Source organism: Lepisosteus platostomus, chromosome 6 (genome assembly GCF_059453375.1).
Source record: "Lepisosteus platostomus isolate fLepPlt1 chromosome 6, fLepPlt1.hap1, whole genome shotgun sequence".
NCBI classification, from domain to species: domain Eukaryota; kingdom Metazoa; phylum Chordata; class Actinopteri; order Semionotiformes; family Lepisosteidae; genus Lepisosteus; species Lepisosteus platostomus.
Genome location: NC_142616.1, coordinates 42,613,064 through 42,629,563, shown reverse-complemented (window position 1 = coordinate 42,629,563; position 16,500 = coordinate 42,613,064). Strand labels below are relative to the sequence as shown.

The window sequence follows — 16,500 nt, the reverse complement described above, 5'->3', positions numbered from 1 at the left end:
TATATATTTCGTATTAAACTAACAGAATCAGAGAGAACTATTGCTTTGGATGCTCAACTATCTTTTTTCAATGTATTTTTAGAATTTAAAAAATGATCTTTTGTAAATCTATTTTAATCTGTTTATGGAAATAAATTATGAACGAGAAGGAGAAATGAGGGACAAATGGAAAAAGCAGCTTGTAAACAGCAATCCTAATAAATGATGGGCATTATAAACCTGCCACTCAGATAGGTTAAGACTGTGCTTCAATGCACTAATTCCACCCCCCTTTGCTTTTTCGTAGTTTTTCATACATGGCCAGCAGCCATATCACCCTGCAACTCACAACTGCAGCCCTCTGAAGCTCAGCAGGTGTGATCCTGGTCAGTACCCGGATGGTTGACCACCCGGGAAAGCTAAGGTTGCTGCTAGAAACCAGAAAAGCACTATATAAGTGTAAGCAATTATTATTATTATTATTATTATTATTATTATTATTATTATTATTATTATTTTGTCCCCTGTACATCAGAAGCTACTTGCCACCACCAGGAAACATCTTACCTAAAAGACAGCTAGGTGTTTCTGACCAGCTTAGATCAGTCAGAAGCACCACAGTTGTAATTTATTGCATTATGTCGAAACAACAAGTGACATGCAAGGTATAACAGAATCCACAGCTAGAGTACAGTGATGATGGTGACAAGGTACTTTAAGTGGACTCTGTATTGTTTTTTGTGGTTCCATAAGAACATACCTGAATTCAATTACCAGAAAGGTCTTGTTCATTCAGACCCCCATGTCCTCTCATCAGCCCAGACGAAACCATCATGCAAAGTGATGTTGACTGCAATTAGCAAACTGAAGAGAATTCTCTTGATTATAGTAAAGCTTAGAGAATGGGCTCACTTTCTGTCTCAGTGAAGACAGAAGATCTTGTGGCCTCTGAGCACAGCCAGAAAAGGAAAGCATATCCAAAGTATGTTCATAAACTGGTGACTTGCTATATTTTATTGGACTGCACCACTTCCCTGTTCTGCAACACATGCATTTTAGCAACACAAATTTCTTGATAAAATGCTGGTAGAACCTTTTACTGGGCAAGATCTAGTTAGATCTTGTGATCACTGTCGAAGCTCTTGCTTCTGCGTCCGTCTTTAATGAGGTAAGAGGGGCAGGGCTCCTGGTGAGGTGGACTCACAAGGTCCAGAGGGATCGGGCGCACAGGCCTGAGACTGAGGAGAATGCCGCTGGAGGCAGGCCAAGGTCCTCCGATATCTCTCCATCTTCCCTTCTGGCGCTCCCGTAGAATTGAGGAGTCTTTAAGCATCAATTCCAGGTGTCTTGCTCTGGATCCAACGCCGTTATCTTTTTCGGTTGGCGCTGAACCCATAAATTCCAGAATTCTGTCCTTACCACTTTACCACTGACTTATAGTTTGGGTCAGGGGGGCTGGTGAAAACATCGATATATCACTGGACTGTGGCATGCCTCCCAAGACATGTCCCAGGAAATAAATGAAGATGTGTGTTTCACCGTTATCAAACATTGCATTCATTTTCAAACTTATGACTCAGCATGCGGATCAGGGACACTGTGCTGCAGGAGGCGGCTGTCCTTTAGATGAGATGTTATACTGAGGTCCTGAGTACTTGATCATTAAAGAAACAATTGCACTGTTTAAAAGAGTAAAGGTGTTAAAATCCCGGTGTCCTAGCTCATATCCATTTTCTACAGTGTAGCCTCCCTAAAGATCTCCTTTAATTCAAACTTTCTTACTACTCCACATGACCTACTGTGCAGTGGTGCTGTTTGTGCATAATGGCTACACAGCCTCACTCTGGTGGGTGCCCAGCTACAGTGATGGATGAAGTGGGTACAAGATTCTCAGCGTCCTTTAAGAATTAAAATTTGAATAGAGATGGGTTTTTTTTTCTGGCAGTTTATGTGACATCAAAGCACAGAAGGGAATTGTTACTGAAATCAAAATTCACAAGGAAGTTGTGTTATAAAGAAGATTTTTATTACATTTCTCATTCATACATCTATTAATAACAAAACACATTGCTGTAACTCCTCCAGTTACAATAGTAAAAATAGAAAAAAAATATAGAGAAAATACTTGTAGCACAAATCCATTGTACTGGAATCTGTAACATTGATTATGGATTAATTGTTGTATTGGCACTGGCCATTAATATCATTAATGTCTGTTGGATGCAACCAGAATCGGCTGCTGTCTCGGTGATATGTTAAAGCCAGGCACTGCACTACCCTGTGTTGTCCAGTCTATGTTGCTGTATGAAGTGTTTTCTTCAGCTGGAATCTGCAGGATGAGAAAATAGGTAGCTCAGCCTGGTGACAACAGTAGAGGGAGCCATTGATCTGCATTAGAGAGGAGTGTAACCTGTAATTGTGAGCAAAAAATGACAGACAGAAGATGGACCGATGACAGAGGAGTGTAAGGGCTTCATTGGAAGATATGGACAAGTGATTACATTGGTATAGAGAGAATAGAGTTAACTTAGTGTTTTATTTCTAATACTGTACATGTGGAACAAATGGTCATTCGATAGGAGTTTTAAGTCTAGTGATAATGTGTTGTGAGCCATCCCCTAAATGAAACTTTTGTCAAATTTTGTCAATTACAAAAACCCACAGAAATTGGAAAAACTGGATAGCTGAGAAAGGGTTTGGATTTCAGTCTTCAGTGTTACAGCCTGCTTCCCTTCAGTTTCCCACGGTTGCTAAAGTGCTGCAGAGAGAGCAGTTTCCTCACCCTTGCTGTCCAGAATGTCGATGACAGGACCTGCAGTATCCAGCAGGGGGCTCCACTCTGGATCCTCAATGGCATCGAGGAGAATGGACACCTCTGCCTCCAGCTTTCCTACTGCGTCTTCCACACGCTGAGATGGACACAGGCCATACAAAATAGAGAGCAGTGTGAGCAGAAATCTTTCCTTTTGCTATCTTAGACCTGGAATGTGACACTTTGGTGACTTAAGGGAAGACGAATTAAACTAATCAAAACAGGGGTAAGACAGACATATTTTCAGTTACTAGTAACCTGTATCCTTTGAAAAAATATTAAGCAAAGGTGGTGTAAAGAGAATGTTATCTTGTGTGGTGTGGCAGTGCTAGAGTCCAGAATGCCGAAGCTCAGGACGAAGGTGTTCAGCCTGTTACCTGCTCCACTGCGTTCAGCTTGTGGTGGAGGGTACGGTGTTCGTGACAGGCACTGACATGGGAGGCTCTGGGCAACAGGCCAGGCCCAGGTCCTGTTGACAAAGCAGAGGGTGGCCGTCAGGATCAATCAGCTTCAATATGAAAATTAGCAGGTCACGAAGGGAAGGCACAAAAACAAAATGCCACAAGTCATTTGTCTTACAGTGGAAGTCAAATAACGTCTTTTCTAAATGTACTGTAGGTGCCAGACTGGCTCACGAGCTGGATTAAAAATCTGACTCAAACCATCATTCTTATTACAGGCCAGTTCTCGATATACGAGGCTGATGCACTCCTGAGCAAAACAAAGCTCCTATAGGAATACAGTAAACTGGGAAGTTTGCATGTGAAGGTGGGTGAGAGTCTTGGTCCATTCCCAACCACAGACTTGACATCGTAAATTAATATTAAAAATAAGTATATAGTTGTACTCATTTTTGAACTGTTTCATAATGTTTATCAAGTTAATGAAAAACGTGAAGGCAGGACTGTTGTTAGTGGTGTGTGGTGAGAGGTGTGGAAAATGCTTGAAAAATGTGCCCATTAGGCACACAAGCAATGTGAGATGAGCAGTGCCTGGAAGAACAGTCATAAAAAGATTTTCCAGCTGTCTGTGTATCAACCAGTATATCCTATTCATCCCTTCATGTGTGCCTGTACTGGCTCCAACACTCTGACATGTTGCATGTTAACAGTGAGAACTTGAAGCATTCTAAATTAAGAAGTGGTATATTTAAGTGCCACAGAAGCGCAAATTAAAAGCATAGAAATTAAGAACTAATCTGATAAAGGGTCTAAACCTGGAGCTCAATCCATAGAACTATGAGATTCTTCTAACATTGTGGGATAAAAGATGTCTCAGATTATCTTTGCTGAATTAAAATTCCAAACAACCCTGAAAAGAGTCAAAACAAAAGGAGACTGTTCTGGCCATTCATTGGGTGCAGTTAATTGAATCAAGGATATCATGTAGCAAAGACTTAAGATATCACTGGGTATTTAAGAACACTGATGTTATTGTACTCCAATATCCTACAACATATTTAATAAAATTGCACATTAGTTCCTCTTGTCTCCAGTGTTAAAAGCGCTTCGTCTTAATTTCCACTTGCAACCTTTGGTTGACCCTTCAGAATTTTGAATACTTGAATCAAATCCTCAGGATAGTCTTTAACTCTGTTAATGTCCCAAGAGGTCTGGTCCAGCCTCACTAAACACACTAAAAAAAACTGTAAAAACTGCACACTAAAAAAAAAAATCAACAGATACATCTGGTAGAAATCTTATCATTATTCTATACTGGGTATACACTTATATAACCAGCTATCGTCTTTCATAGGCCTTCTGTAATTCTGACAAAAGCCACTGAGGTAAAAAATTGCAGAGATGCAGAATCTGAGCATTTTACTTATAACAACCAAAATATGCTTTTCTTTCAAGACTTGCTCCTTTTTAGGTTTTTTTTTTCAGATTTGAAGGTTGGGGATTTAAAGGAAAACAGAAACGATAAACTCAGCAGAGCGCATACTTCAGTATATTGACGCTCTCTTCCCTCATTACAACAGCTCAAGGTGACACAGAGGTGCAGCTTGTGCCAAGCTCCCTTCAGTGATACCGTCACAGCCTTTCGCCACATGTTTCTTATTAAAACCAAGATCTGGAGTCTGGAATACACAGCACTGCTCACATCTTACTTGTCCAAAAGCCTTCCGATGTTTTGCTCTATTCCAGAGGAAAACATTGGAGCTGGGAAATGGGTGGGCTCTGGATTGTTAGACAATACATTCCGAAATGTTTGATTCATTGTTTTGGGAAAGGTTGACGCTTTTTGCTCGAGTTAAAGATGTGTGTGTTTTTTTCTAAGGCCCCATTAAGGGAGTATACATTCCAGAGGGAGGTGTATTTGCTTTTCCATTGCTGATTTAAGACACATTTCTTTTGTGATTGTATTAAGTACACAAAAAGATATAACGGCAGCTAATGGCTACACTGATCATTGGTGCTCACCACCTTATGTAAAAGTAAAAAAGTAAAAAGTCCTACAGAAACAATTGTCATGGTTTTTGACTTCTATGTTAATTTCCGGCATTATTTTAGATTTTGGAAGTGCTTGGGAGTTTCTGGCGGTTTATGTGACATCAATGTTGACAATGAAAGCCAGACAATCATAACAGCATATCACACATGGGTTCTGCCAAAATAATAGATATGTTATATGCCTACATAAAATAAAAACTAACATGTACTACAGTCCATGTGGCCATTGCCACAGGTATCGGCACATGGAGTGCCAGTGACTTCCTCTATTTCCACTTTTGGTCCCAAATTTGCTACACCCTGCTGTCAGACCAGTGCTAGAGGCGGCACCCTATCCTCAGCCATCTCCCCATCCGCAAATGAGCTGCCTTGGTCTGTGTCTTTGGCCTTCTGCTGACCTCACAGAGTGCACTTTTGGCACTTAGACTCCTCCTAAGAGTGAAAGTGGTTTGGCTCCCATGGTGAATGCAGGGCTGGCGGGGGGAGGGGGGCAGGTGTGAGAGATCATTAGGAGGGCTTGGGCTTACATCAGGAGGAGGGGTCTTGGAGAGCTGCATTCCCTTTTGATAGAACTGGGCCTACAGGGCAGGAGCTGGCACCCTAGCAGCTTTGGGTGGCTGGAGCCATTCCAACCTGAGGAGAAGTGAGGAGAGGTGGCATCATAACAGCCTTATCATAGCTGGATTGAGGTTTCTGTTTTGGTGTGGACCCGAATCATAGAGGACCAGTCTCAGGTCAAAAGGAGGCTTTTTTGGCATTAATAATAATAATAATAATAATAATTACTAACACTTATATAGCGCTTTTCTGGACACTCCACTCAAAGCGCTTTACAGGTAATGGGGACTCCCCTCCACCACCACCAATGTGCAGCAACCACCTGGATGATGCGACGGCAGCCATAGTGCGCCAGAACGCTCACCACACACCAGCTATCAGTGGGGAGGAGAGCAGAATAATGTAGCCAATTCATAGAGGGGGATTATTAGGAGGCCATGTTTGGTAAGGGCCAATGGAAAATTTGGCCAGGACACTGGGGTTACACCCTTACTCTTTTCGAGAAACACCCTGGGATTTTTAATGACCACAGAGAGTCAGGACCTCAGTTTTACATCTCATCCGAAGGACGGCGCCTGTTTACAGTACAGTGTCCCCGTCACTATACTGGGGCATTAGAACCCACATGGACCACAGGGTGAGCACCCCTTGCTGGCCATACTAACACCTCTTCCAGCAGCAACCTTAGTTTTTCCCAGGAGGTCTCCCATCCAGGTACTGACCAGGCTCACACCCGCTTAGCTTCAGTGGGTTGCCAGTTGTGAGTTGCAGGGTGATATGGCTGCTGGCAAAAAGCATTTCCTGGTTTTGTTTTGAAAACTCGAGAACCAGACTCTGTGACACTACAATGTGTAAATGTAACCAACCCCTTGTGTGTAAACAACTATACTCAACCCTTCGTATGGCCTTTCACGATAATGGGGATCAGTCCTTCCAAGTTTCACGGAAGAGGTACGCAATATTCTCTGGCAGGAAGCATCCTATGATAAGTGTGTAACTGTTCCGATATTAGATAACTATGCAATGTCTTAATCTCTTTCAGCTGCATTCCAGCACAGGAGTTGTATCATTCAGTGATTCACAATATTTGATTCCAGGAACCACGCAGTAAGAAAATATTTGGTGATCCCAAAATTTCGAGAAGTAACAGAATGGAAATGAAAAGTTACCAAGGGTGAAAATACTAATCTGTGCCATATAAAAATTAACGCCTCTAAAATACTGGAATTATCTAGTTTTCCCTTATCCTGTGCTGTAAATATCAACTTTCTGTACCAGGACCGACATGATGCACAATATCATAGACACAAAAACCCTTCCAGATGTGTTTTTTGCATTCATGTTTCTTTTTGCTCTTATTTGATGTTGCAGTTGTATTATCATGACAAGATTGGTCATTTTTAGGATGCAAGTGCTATTTATTTACTTATATCCCTTTTACACTATAAAATAGCCAAGCTCTAACCAAGCTATGACACTCCCACGCTGGAACACACATTTATCTGTCTGGGGACAGACTCAGGCTGTGAGTGGGGTTACCAACTTAAGTCTTTACATCTGTGTCCATCATAACAGATGCATAACAGCAAGAAGATGCAAGGAAGTTGGATTCCGGCTATTTGGATCAACAGAAAGTGCAGCTTACTACCTGGCATGTGGATCACACACGGTGTCAGTTGCTTTCCATGGCTTTTTCTGTAAAGAAATTGAAGTGACCTGATCTGCACCTCGCCGATATAGAAGAGAAACCCTGGCCTGGCTCAGGTGTGTTAATGTAATTGATTTCTTTCTACAGCACAGCACAGAGGAGTCCTATGATGCAGGCCGTTACTGCTGAAAAACAGCTGAGATAGCATCTACACTACATGCTCAAAGCATTCAAAAGTAATGAGACTCCAATTGCACTGAAAGCCTCTCGTTGTTACCTAATAGTAATGCATGGCCACCCAATTGCACCCGATCTCTTTTTAGTCCTTTGCTTTTAGTAGATGACATAAGAGTTGAATTTCCCCAAGTCTTGTATTTGTCTTTTTAATAACCACCATAACAAGGTAACTCAAAGGCACGACTAGGTCTAAGTATGCATTATTTTGTATTGTGGATAAGAAAGGGTGTGTGTGCTGATTAATACTAAATGTTACATGATATAATTTACGCACCCATACATTTTTTAATCGCTTTATCCAATACAGGGTCGCTGTATTGGAGCTGGGGCCTCTCCTGGCAAGTAAGACAGGGTACACTTTTCACTGGGCACCACTTTATTACAGGGCACACATAGACACAAACATGCACACACTCACATGAGTGCCAATTTACCTGGAAGCCAATTCACCTACCAGTTTGTCTTCGGACCTTGGGAGGAAACTGGAGCACCCGAAGGAAACGCCTGTAAACATGGGGAGACAATACTGTACAAACTCCACGCAGATCGCACCTCAGGAATTGAACCCAGGGCCTCAGTTAACCAAATTAAACCACTGCACCACCATGCAACCCTATATAGACATAACATAACAAATAAATATGAATTGAAGGAGTTATTATTAATATCCGCTTTACATTATCTTTCTGCATGTTTTCTTTGAAGGAAGTGGTGTAGATCTAGAACATAACAAATCACTGGGATGAGGATATCTTTCCCAGTCTACTCTCACAAGCTGAAGCAGATTTACAGTCACTTTGCGTTCTCCCTAACATGCTGCTCTGTGGTTTATTGTTCCATCTCTTCAGGCGTAAGGCGGGCAGTCGTGAGCTCTAAGTGTAAAAGCAGCGCTGGAATTCAGCCTCATAGAAGTGTGTGTCCCCTAGCCCTGCCTTTAAGTATTCATGGTTTTCAGGCATTCCTCATAAGGAATAAACTGCAGTTTCAAAGCGCCGTCCACTACTACGTACAAACCTAAGGAGCTACACAGCAGAGACCCATTTGAAGGATTGATCACACATGCAGAACTGGGCTGCAGCCCTTGTGAAGCCTGGTTTAACTGACCTTTCCTAAAGATGGGAAAAGATCTCTACAGCTTGTTTTGGTAAAAATATATAGAGGTTAATATGACTGATATCCATTTAGCATAGTTTAAACCCACTCAGATGCAGTTAAAGGAAAGTTGGCACTCAGTAAATGTGTTCACAAACTGTAATTGATCTACACAGACCCATTAACACACCATGCCACAAAGATATGCACACTGATTTACAGACACACAGAGAAAAACATGTACAGATACACAAAAGCCATTTACATACAGACACGCAGAACAACAGACTTACACAAACTTTGACACGTAGAGCAAAAACACTACATACAGACTTACAATCAGTGCTCACACCCCAAGACTCACACAGGCCCAGTTGGAGAGACTCTGCTCTTGTGTAAACACTGTTGTTTCTAATGAATATTTTCTGCCGGAGTGCGCTGAGTGGAGTGTGGCACCCTGCCAACCAAGCTGCGTAAATAGACCCTTGGAGAGGAGAATGCTGCTTTGGCAATCAAAAAGCCAGGGTTCAAGGATTAAGAGCAAGATTCAGTAGAGAATTGTTGGGTTTCATAATTTATGTAAATGTGCGTGGCTATACATGAATACTGGAGTTGTTAGAGATGTGTTTAGATTAGCTGATTTGAATTTAAATACTGATAAGAGCTAATAATGGGGGGAAAATCAGAGGATGGAAACTGGCCCTCTCTAGCCTATAAGAAAAATCTATCATTTTTAGATTTCGTTAATGTCTTCAGATTCAGAAAGGTTTAAAATAGAGAATTCTGCTAAGTTCCTGTTCAGATTCCTGGATCCAAGGGTTTCCCTGGAAATTAAGTCAGAGGAAGAGTCCTTTCAAGGATATAACACAGTTTTAAACTAGAGGACTAGAGTAGATCTAAAGAAAGAAATAGAAGTCATAGTTATAGAGGCTGTTTCTCTGAGTTCTTTAAAAAATGGCTGAGCAGGCCTGGTTAAATGAGCTGCTGGCAACTAAACAAACCAAGTGGTGTGGATCAATTTCATTCACTCTTGACTTTTCGTAATATATGCTTTATAAGGGAAACCAATATAGGCAGCTCTATTTTTTTTTTGCAAAAACAGATACAATTGCAGTTCATCCTCAATGCAGGCTATTTGGATATGATTTTCACCTAAAAACAGATCTGGTGATTTTTCCTTAGCTGCCATCTTGGCAGTTCAGTGGGGAAAAGATGCAAATCTCACTTTTTATGTTTCCACAAACCTATTGTGACACAGAGAGGACTGGGTTTGTTATTCATTAGGTCAATAAGTGGAAGCTACATAGGTCACCGGTTACTGGGATTTTCCCAGTTCAGGCTAGATTTTACCACTGGCTCACTTTGTCGTATCATGTTTGCAAAACCCTCCTCAAGTATCCTTTGGATGAGATGTGAGACAGCCAATCTCCTGTTATAGCACCAGTTTTTGAGGATAGGTGATCACCTAGTCTATATACAAATTCTCTACAGAGGTTCTTTGGTACTAATCTTTATATCTTTTGAATTGTTCATCTGATAATATTTCTGTCTGGGTGATGAAACCTTATTAAAACAAAACATCCTAGCCTTTCATAACCTTCAAGACTACAAGAGATCTACAGTGGCAGCATACAACTGCTGTACTATGCAAAACTTTAACTTGAACTTAAGAAGTCAGGCTCACCAATGTCCCTGGAAACCCTCTTCACAACATGTAACTGTAACACAAGATTAAATTAATCAAAGAGTTCCAAAGCAGGTTTTTGGCAAAAAAAGTCTCTCATTCACTCCTTTCAACATCTTGCAGAATTATAGGATCTGTCAAAATAATGTGCCAGCAATAAACCAAGTTGATCAAGAACAACATTTAATTAAAAACCACCAAACAACACATGAGAAGAAGAAAACAAGCCCTCATTTCTACACAAAACATGCACTTGAAATTTTTGTTGGTGGCTGTTCAAATCTGCCTCTCGATAATGCCTTTTGCTAAAACTTTTCCTGACTTATTTAGTATACACAGGATAACTTTTAAATGTTTTTACTCTTCTCAAAAATGCACTAGCCCTTTCTCACTGAATAAACACATCTCCAGGCTATGTTCCCACTTTGCATTAAATAAAAAGTCAGTTTTCCATATATTTACAATTTGATATTGTTTAACTATTGCTGTACTTGCAGAAAGTATTGTAATTCTTTGGTTCTTTCTTTAGCAGCTAAGACAGGATCCTCAGTTTCTGCCTTGACAGTGTCGAGTATGGGATCGTGCCTTGTACCATACACCACACCTTGGAGCTGTCCGTCAGTCTCTTACCTGCCAGAGCCTGGCCAACAAAGAGCAGCAGGAGCACAAGTGTGGGAGAGGTGGGGTGGGCCATATCTGAGGAAGGGAATGGCTGGCCCTCTTCTGAGTCCCTGCAGCTGGAGTGGATGAGAAGTGTCTCTGTCACTCAGTGGATCCAAGAGAAAGAAACTTAGCAAAGGGAAGGGAGTGAACGAGAGGGAGAGAGGGAGAGAGGGGGTCTGTACTACAGTGAGATCAGATGGACTGCGAGAGGAAATTCTTTAGAGCTGAGCCAAGACGTTAACAGCCGTTTTCCCTTTTCTCTCTCTCGCTCTCTCTCTTAGTCTCGCTTAGTTTCCTAATGAAAACATTTAAGCAAGAACAAAAGGCTCCTATGACAGACAGAGTAAGAGGGAGGGAAACTGGAGGGCTGGGAGTGGGAGGGGGCATACCTCTACTCTCTAGCCCAGCTCCAGCCAAGCTATAAATGCTGGAGCTGACAGGGATACAGAGTGGTTTTGAGATGAAGGAATGTAACTCCATATTATTGGATCCAGCATCCAGAAGGTTTTGCTTAAAATAACAGCAGTCTTTAAATTTGGGAATTGCCTTAAAGGGCCCTCAGGTCTACCAAAAAGAAAAGCGATATAAGCCACAGTTTAAATATTACATTTTGCAGGGAAGCATTATCAAGGAAAGAGACAGAATTCTGATTTTGGATCAGAGGTTTCCATGGCAACAGCATATTTACCCAAGACATAACCCAGCACAGTACTGTACTGTTTATGCTCTGCAGAAATAGGAGCCTTATCACTGTCTTCACTGGGATATGATCCCTCGGGATCACTGTGCTTCTTTGTCAACCATCTAGAACAGAAACATCAGAGCAAAACCACTTACTGCCTATGTGAGTCTCAATACAGGGATACAGTTATAGGAGAGCAATTCTAGAAACAAAGAAAACATTGTATATCAATAAGTAACATATTCCTAATACTATATTATAACTCTGACTATATAATACTATAACTCAGTGTCAAGTGGGCATATCACAATATGCACCCAAGTTTCTCAAAGTTCTACATCATATTTGTGTGTGTAACAAATTCCTTTCACATGTATGACATCCTTCTTCAGTCATGGCATTGTGGATCTCTTTGAATGTGTGGCACAACAGCCTGAACAGATTCAGAGAGCTGTAATATTGTTTTTTTCATTGTGAGTGTGTGGGGTCTCTGCAAGAGGTACAAGTAGCAGACAAAAAAAGAAACACCTGGGTAAGGGAGACCAAGTACATAGAAAGCAATGGCTTCCATAAAGTGTGACTCATGAGTTAATTAAATAACATCCCAGATGCCTAGGATCATGTATAAAATGTATAAAAATGCTGTGTGCTTGTAATTATGGCTGGCATGGCTGCAAGAGGAAACCTCAGTGGCTTTGAAAGAAAGGAGATTATAGGGGTGCAGGAGCTTCAGTGGCCAAGACAGCTCAACTTGCTGCTGTGGCATGAGCAGCAGTATCTGAGGTGATGTCAGCATGTCACTCCAAGGGTAAACATGGCAGAATGCTCTGGTCAGGTTGCAGAGCACAAATCTCTCACCACACCAGTAATCCTTGTGTGCGAGTCCATTGGTGCAAAGAGCATGGGCAATGGACTGCCAGGCAGTGGAGGAAAGTGATATGGAATGAACAAACAAATATGTCGTACATGTGGCAACCAAAAGGACTGAGTGCTTAGTTCCAACAGTGAAGGGTTCTGGTAGTTCACAATGTACTGGTGCACATTTTCCTGGCATGGTTAGAGTATATTTATTCCCTTAGAAGGCAAGACCATTGCTAATCCCTACTTTGGCGTACAGAGTGAACATCTTCATCCCATGTCCCTGCAGTTTTTTCCTGCCAGCGAGGATGTCTTCCAGAATGACTGCCTCCATCCACAGACCCTGATGTTCTGGCATCAGATCTGAACCCAATTGAGTATTCATGGGATATTCTTGAACAATACCTGAGACACTGTTTTCCACATCCATCAAACAACTGTAGGTTGATTGACCTTCTCATGGAAGAATTGTGCCACACCCCTGCTGCAGAATTCCGGACTGTCCGTATCTTTTGGCCCAGTGCCCAATTAAGTAGTGTAACTTTACATTGGTGTTTCCATTTTTTTGTCAATCATATTTTATTTTGTACATCACATGGAAGTAAAGTTGTGTGGAGCATTGCATTGGCAAAGAAGAGTACAGCAAGCACAGGCCTCCCAGGTTGATGAGAAATGGCACCCTGCCAAGCCATTCTAAGTTAAAACAGACTGACAAACTGTTACTAAATAGAGGAGTATCTCTTTTATCTTGGCTCATGTATGAAAACAGTCGGTCATATTCATTTTCTGCTTGTAATGGGATTGAAATCTCTTGCTAAAACACTGTTGGTTTTTTTTACTTCTTACTTGGACCACATAACTTTGACTGCTAGAGAAAGCAGTTTACTAGAGCCATACTAATCTTTCACACAGGATCTTGATTCAGTTTAATCCCATTAATGTAAATTGAACAGTTAACTGAAGAACCACTTTTTGAGAGTACTAAGAAGGCTGCATAGATAGTGTTGTGAAAACCCAAGACAAATAATCTTTTCTCTATGTACTGTATATTGAAAGCAACAAGGATACCATGACAGCAAACAATGTTGCAATTTACTAGCAATTAAATGTTTAATGTTTAACCTTTAAGCTAAATATGAACTGTAACGTTGCAACCAAATTGCCTATGTATAGAAATAAATGCCCCTGAATCCTGGGATGGTGCTTAATTATGAGCAATTTCCAAACACGGACCAGTACGCATCACATACATACTGACCAGCACATTCACATGTCGTTTGTGCACACATATGGACAAACAATAGATTGGATGAGCACTCACGTCACTTAAACAAAGCACACACCAAAGTAAAACCCCTCACACACAGTATCAGAGCAGCACCAGACACGAGTCACACTCAGAGTGCTTTCAGGAGCGGGGTGGGCCCTGGCTGGCCTCTCGAGCTCACTGTCAAGTGCTGTCGTGTGTGACTGGCAGCTCTGGAGCTCCGCAGGGGGAGGGGGAACTGCTGCGCTGGCCTCCCAGTGGACACCACTGCGCGGGCAGAAGCGCCATCCTTCACTGACCTCTCCAGGGCACACAGGTGCCAGGAAAGTGTCCTAGACGTTCGATAGACAAGAACAGAGCAGCTTCTCGGTTGTAATTGGTGTATATCTCATGTAATGAATTTGGAGTAAAGCAGGTTGGCACAGTGTTGTCCCATCTGTGCTTAAGTCCTGAAGGCCCGTTTTCACATCCAGCCAACAGCTTAATACAGCAGCTTAATTACAAAAGGTGTTAAAACAGTGTGGACTCTCCTTCCTTGAGTGGTATTCTGGTGTGTGCGCCAAGAGCTTAGTGCCATACTAGCTTTACTTTCAAAGCATTTTACTCCAGATAGTAAAAATGCTGCAGTATCTTCGAACTTTCATTCAACTGACAAAACAACTAAAATTCCCTTTACAAGTTTGCAGTAAAGTTAAAAAATAGCTTCTCCTCTCTCCAGCAGATGAATGTTAAGAGGTACTGCTCGAGGGTAAGAGACAAACTGTTTCACATTGAGGAAAACTTAATTGATCCTACTTAAAGCATGTATCTACAGATCTACTAATTGGCTATTACTTTTCTATTTTTCTAAATGTGGATGTAGCCTACAAAATTTATGAACACCATTTATAAACCAACTTGTTGGTTGAAGTGTGACATAAATGGTTAAAAGATTTTCAGTCAAAAGAAGCTAATTTAATCACAAAAAGGTGTTTCACAAAATTAGAAACATCTTGATGAATAGATTTGTTTGTGAAAGTTGCATGTTTTGGCACAGCATCATATATTTTCCTTTTCTTACTGCCCTGCGGAGAATAAGCAAAATCTTTGGCCCATTTCAGCCCTCTCAAGACTTCAAAGATACCATGAGATGTTTTAAAAAATGTAGGCATTTAAATCATTCGCTCCAAATTCGCAAATGATAGTACTGAACTTGTCATGAAATACCTTTTAAATTTCTCATTTCTGACCTGAAGTCCTAACTATAAGATTTAAGAGACAAAGTGAAGTACCTAAATGTGCTGGGATAATAGTTATTACAGGGAAAAAATGAGCTAAAGAGTATGATGAGAATTAACTGACAGTCTGCCTTTTGGTAACAGAATATTTTCTATATGTTTGCTACCCTTAAAGATACAGCACTCACTGACCATGTTAATTTTACATTTGAGATAATTTTGGATATTCTAAAACGAACTTTAGAAGAAATATATATATATGTATTTATGTATATTTATTATGCAACATTAAGCACAATACTAAAATGTGCAACATTTCCCGAAATTTAACACAAATCAAGGGCTAAATACTGAAGATAATATTTGTGGCTTCCACCCAGTGGCTGTACTGTATATCTTCTTGGGAAGGTAGCTGATTTGTCTGTTGTGGGTGCTGAGCAAACGACGTTACATTCCCGGAACCTCTGCTTCCCAATCTCATCCCTGATTGAACCCAGCACATTCTCACATGCATCAGATTCCTCAAATTCTCACTCCCTAACCAATCATCCAATCACACCCCTTTCCTTTCAGTATTTAAACCCCCTTCGCACACCTTCCTATGCTCACTATTGAGAAGTCTTTCTTAGTATTCTCCAGTGTGTGCTTCCAAACCTTTTGACTGATCTCCTGTTACAAATCTTCTGCTTCTGCCTCTGCCTCTGCCTCTTGACCTCGCCTTCTGGATTTTGCCTTTGAATTGTTTTGAATATCTCTTGTTACTGGACCCTCTGCCTCCCTTATCGACCCAGCCTTTGGATTTTGTCTTTTGGATTGTCCCTTTGCTACTCTGTGTCCTGTGGGATTCCGGTCATGCATAAGGATCCTCCTATTCCACGTATAGGTTCTGTGACATGAATACTTGCATAATCAAACTTAGTTGAGACATTTCCTTTTTCTGGAAACTTTTATGCTAAAGGAAATGAGCTGTAGTTCACCACCCCTTCAGAAAACAGGGAATCACGTCGTATACTGTACTACAGCAACTTTGGAAACAGTTTGTCGGTGCATTTCATGAGTCTCCACAGTGATGTGTCCAAACCCCGACCTTTAAAGCATATGATCCTAAGTGTGAGGAAAAACAAGTCAAGAACTCTTATACAGGGCACAGGCTTAATTTGTGATTTTGCATAAGGGACTTAAATTAAATGAATGGCGTAGGAGGTACTTAATGCATATATACTGTATATATGGCCCATAAAAAAAAATGGAGAAGGTTTAACATGTGCTAGGCTGTAACAGAATGTTCATACAAGAAATCAAACCATTTTTCCTTATTTGACAGTAACTACAACAGGTAATAGCAGATTA

The 16,500-nt window shown here is 41.1% G+C and overlaps 1 protein-coding gene across 3 annotated transcripts; it reads right to left on the bottom strand.

The window, feature by feature from the left end:
• Positions 1–1,983: 1,983 nt before the first annotated feature.
• LOC148661735 (uncharacterized) lies at positions 1,984–11,431 on the bottom strand. Of its 3 annotated transcripts, none has more exons than XM_088635908.1 (4): positions 11,094–11,431; positions 3,169–3,260; positions 2,762–2,888; positions 1,984–2,367 (listed from the first exon to the last, which is right to left on the bottom strand). In XM_088635908.1, exons 1-4 carry the CDS (start codon positions 11,155–11,157, stop codon positions 2,333–2,335), a joined length of 318 nt encoding a protein of 105 aa, XP_088492034.1. In that variant the 5' UTR covers positions 11,158–11,431; the 3' UTR covers positions 1,984–2,332. The 3 variants fall into 3 exon arrangements, with proteins under 3 accessions (XP_088492034.1, XP_088492035.1, XP_088492036.1); XM_088635909.1 differs by having other exon boundaries at positions 1,984–2,389; positions 11,094–11,430; XM_088635910.1 differs by having other exon boundaries at positions 1,984–2,308; positions 11,094–11,427.
• Between the last annotated feature and the right edge of the window lie 5,069 nt (positions 11,432–16,500).

Bases quoted from the DNA above. Each gene is read 5' to 3' on its own strand.
- LOC148661735 (XM_088635908.1), bottom strand. From the start codon at position 11,157: ATGGCCCACCCCACCTCTCCCACACTTGTGCTCCTGCTGCTCTTTGTT. The intron at 2,889-3,168 runs GTAACAGGCTGA...TGTCCATCTCAG, and splicing joins AGCTGAACGCAGTGGAGCAG to CGTGTGGAAGACGCAGTAGG. The intron at 2,368-2,761 runs GTGAGGAAACTG...TCTCTAATGCAG, and splicing joins CGACATTCTGGACAGCAAGG to ATCAATGGCTCCCTCTACTG.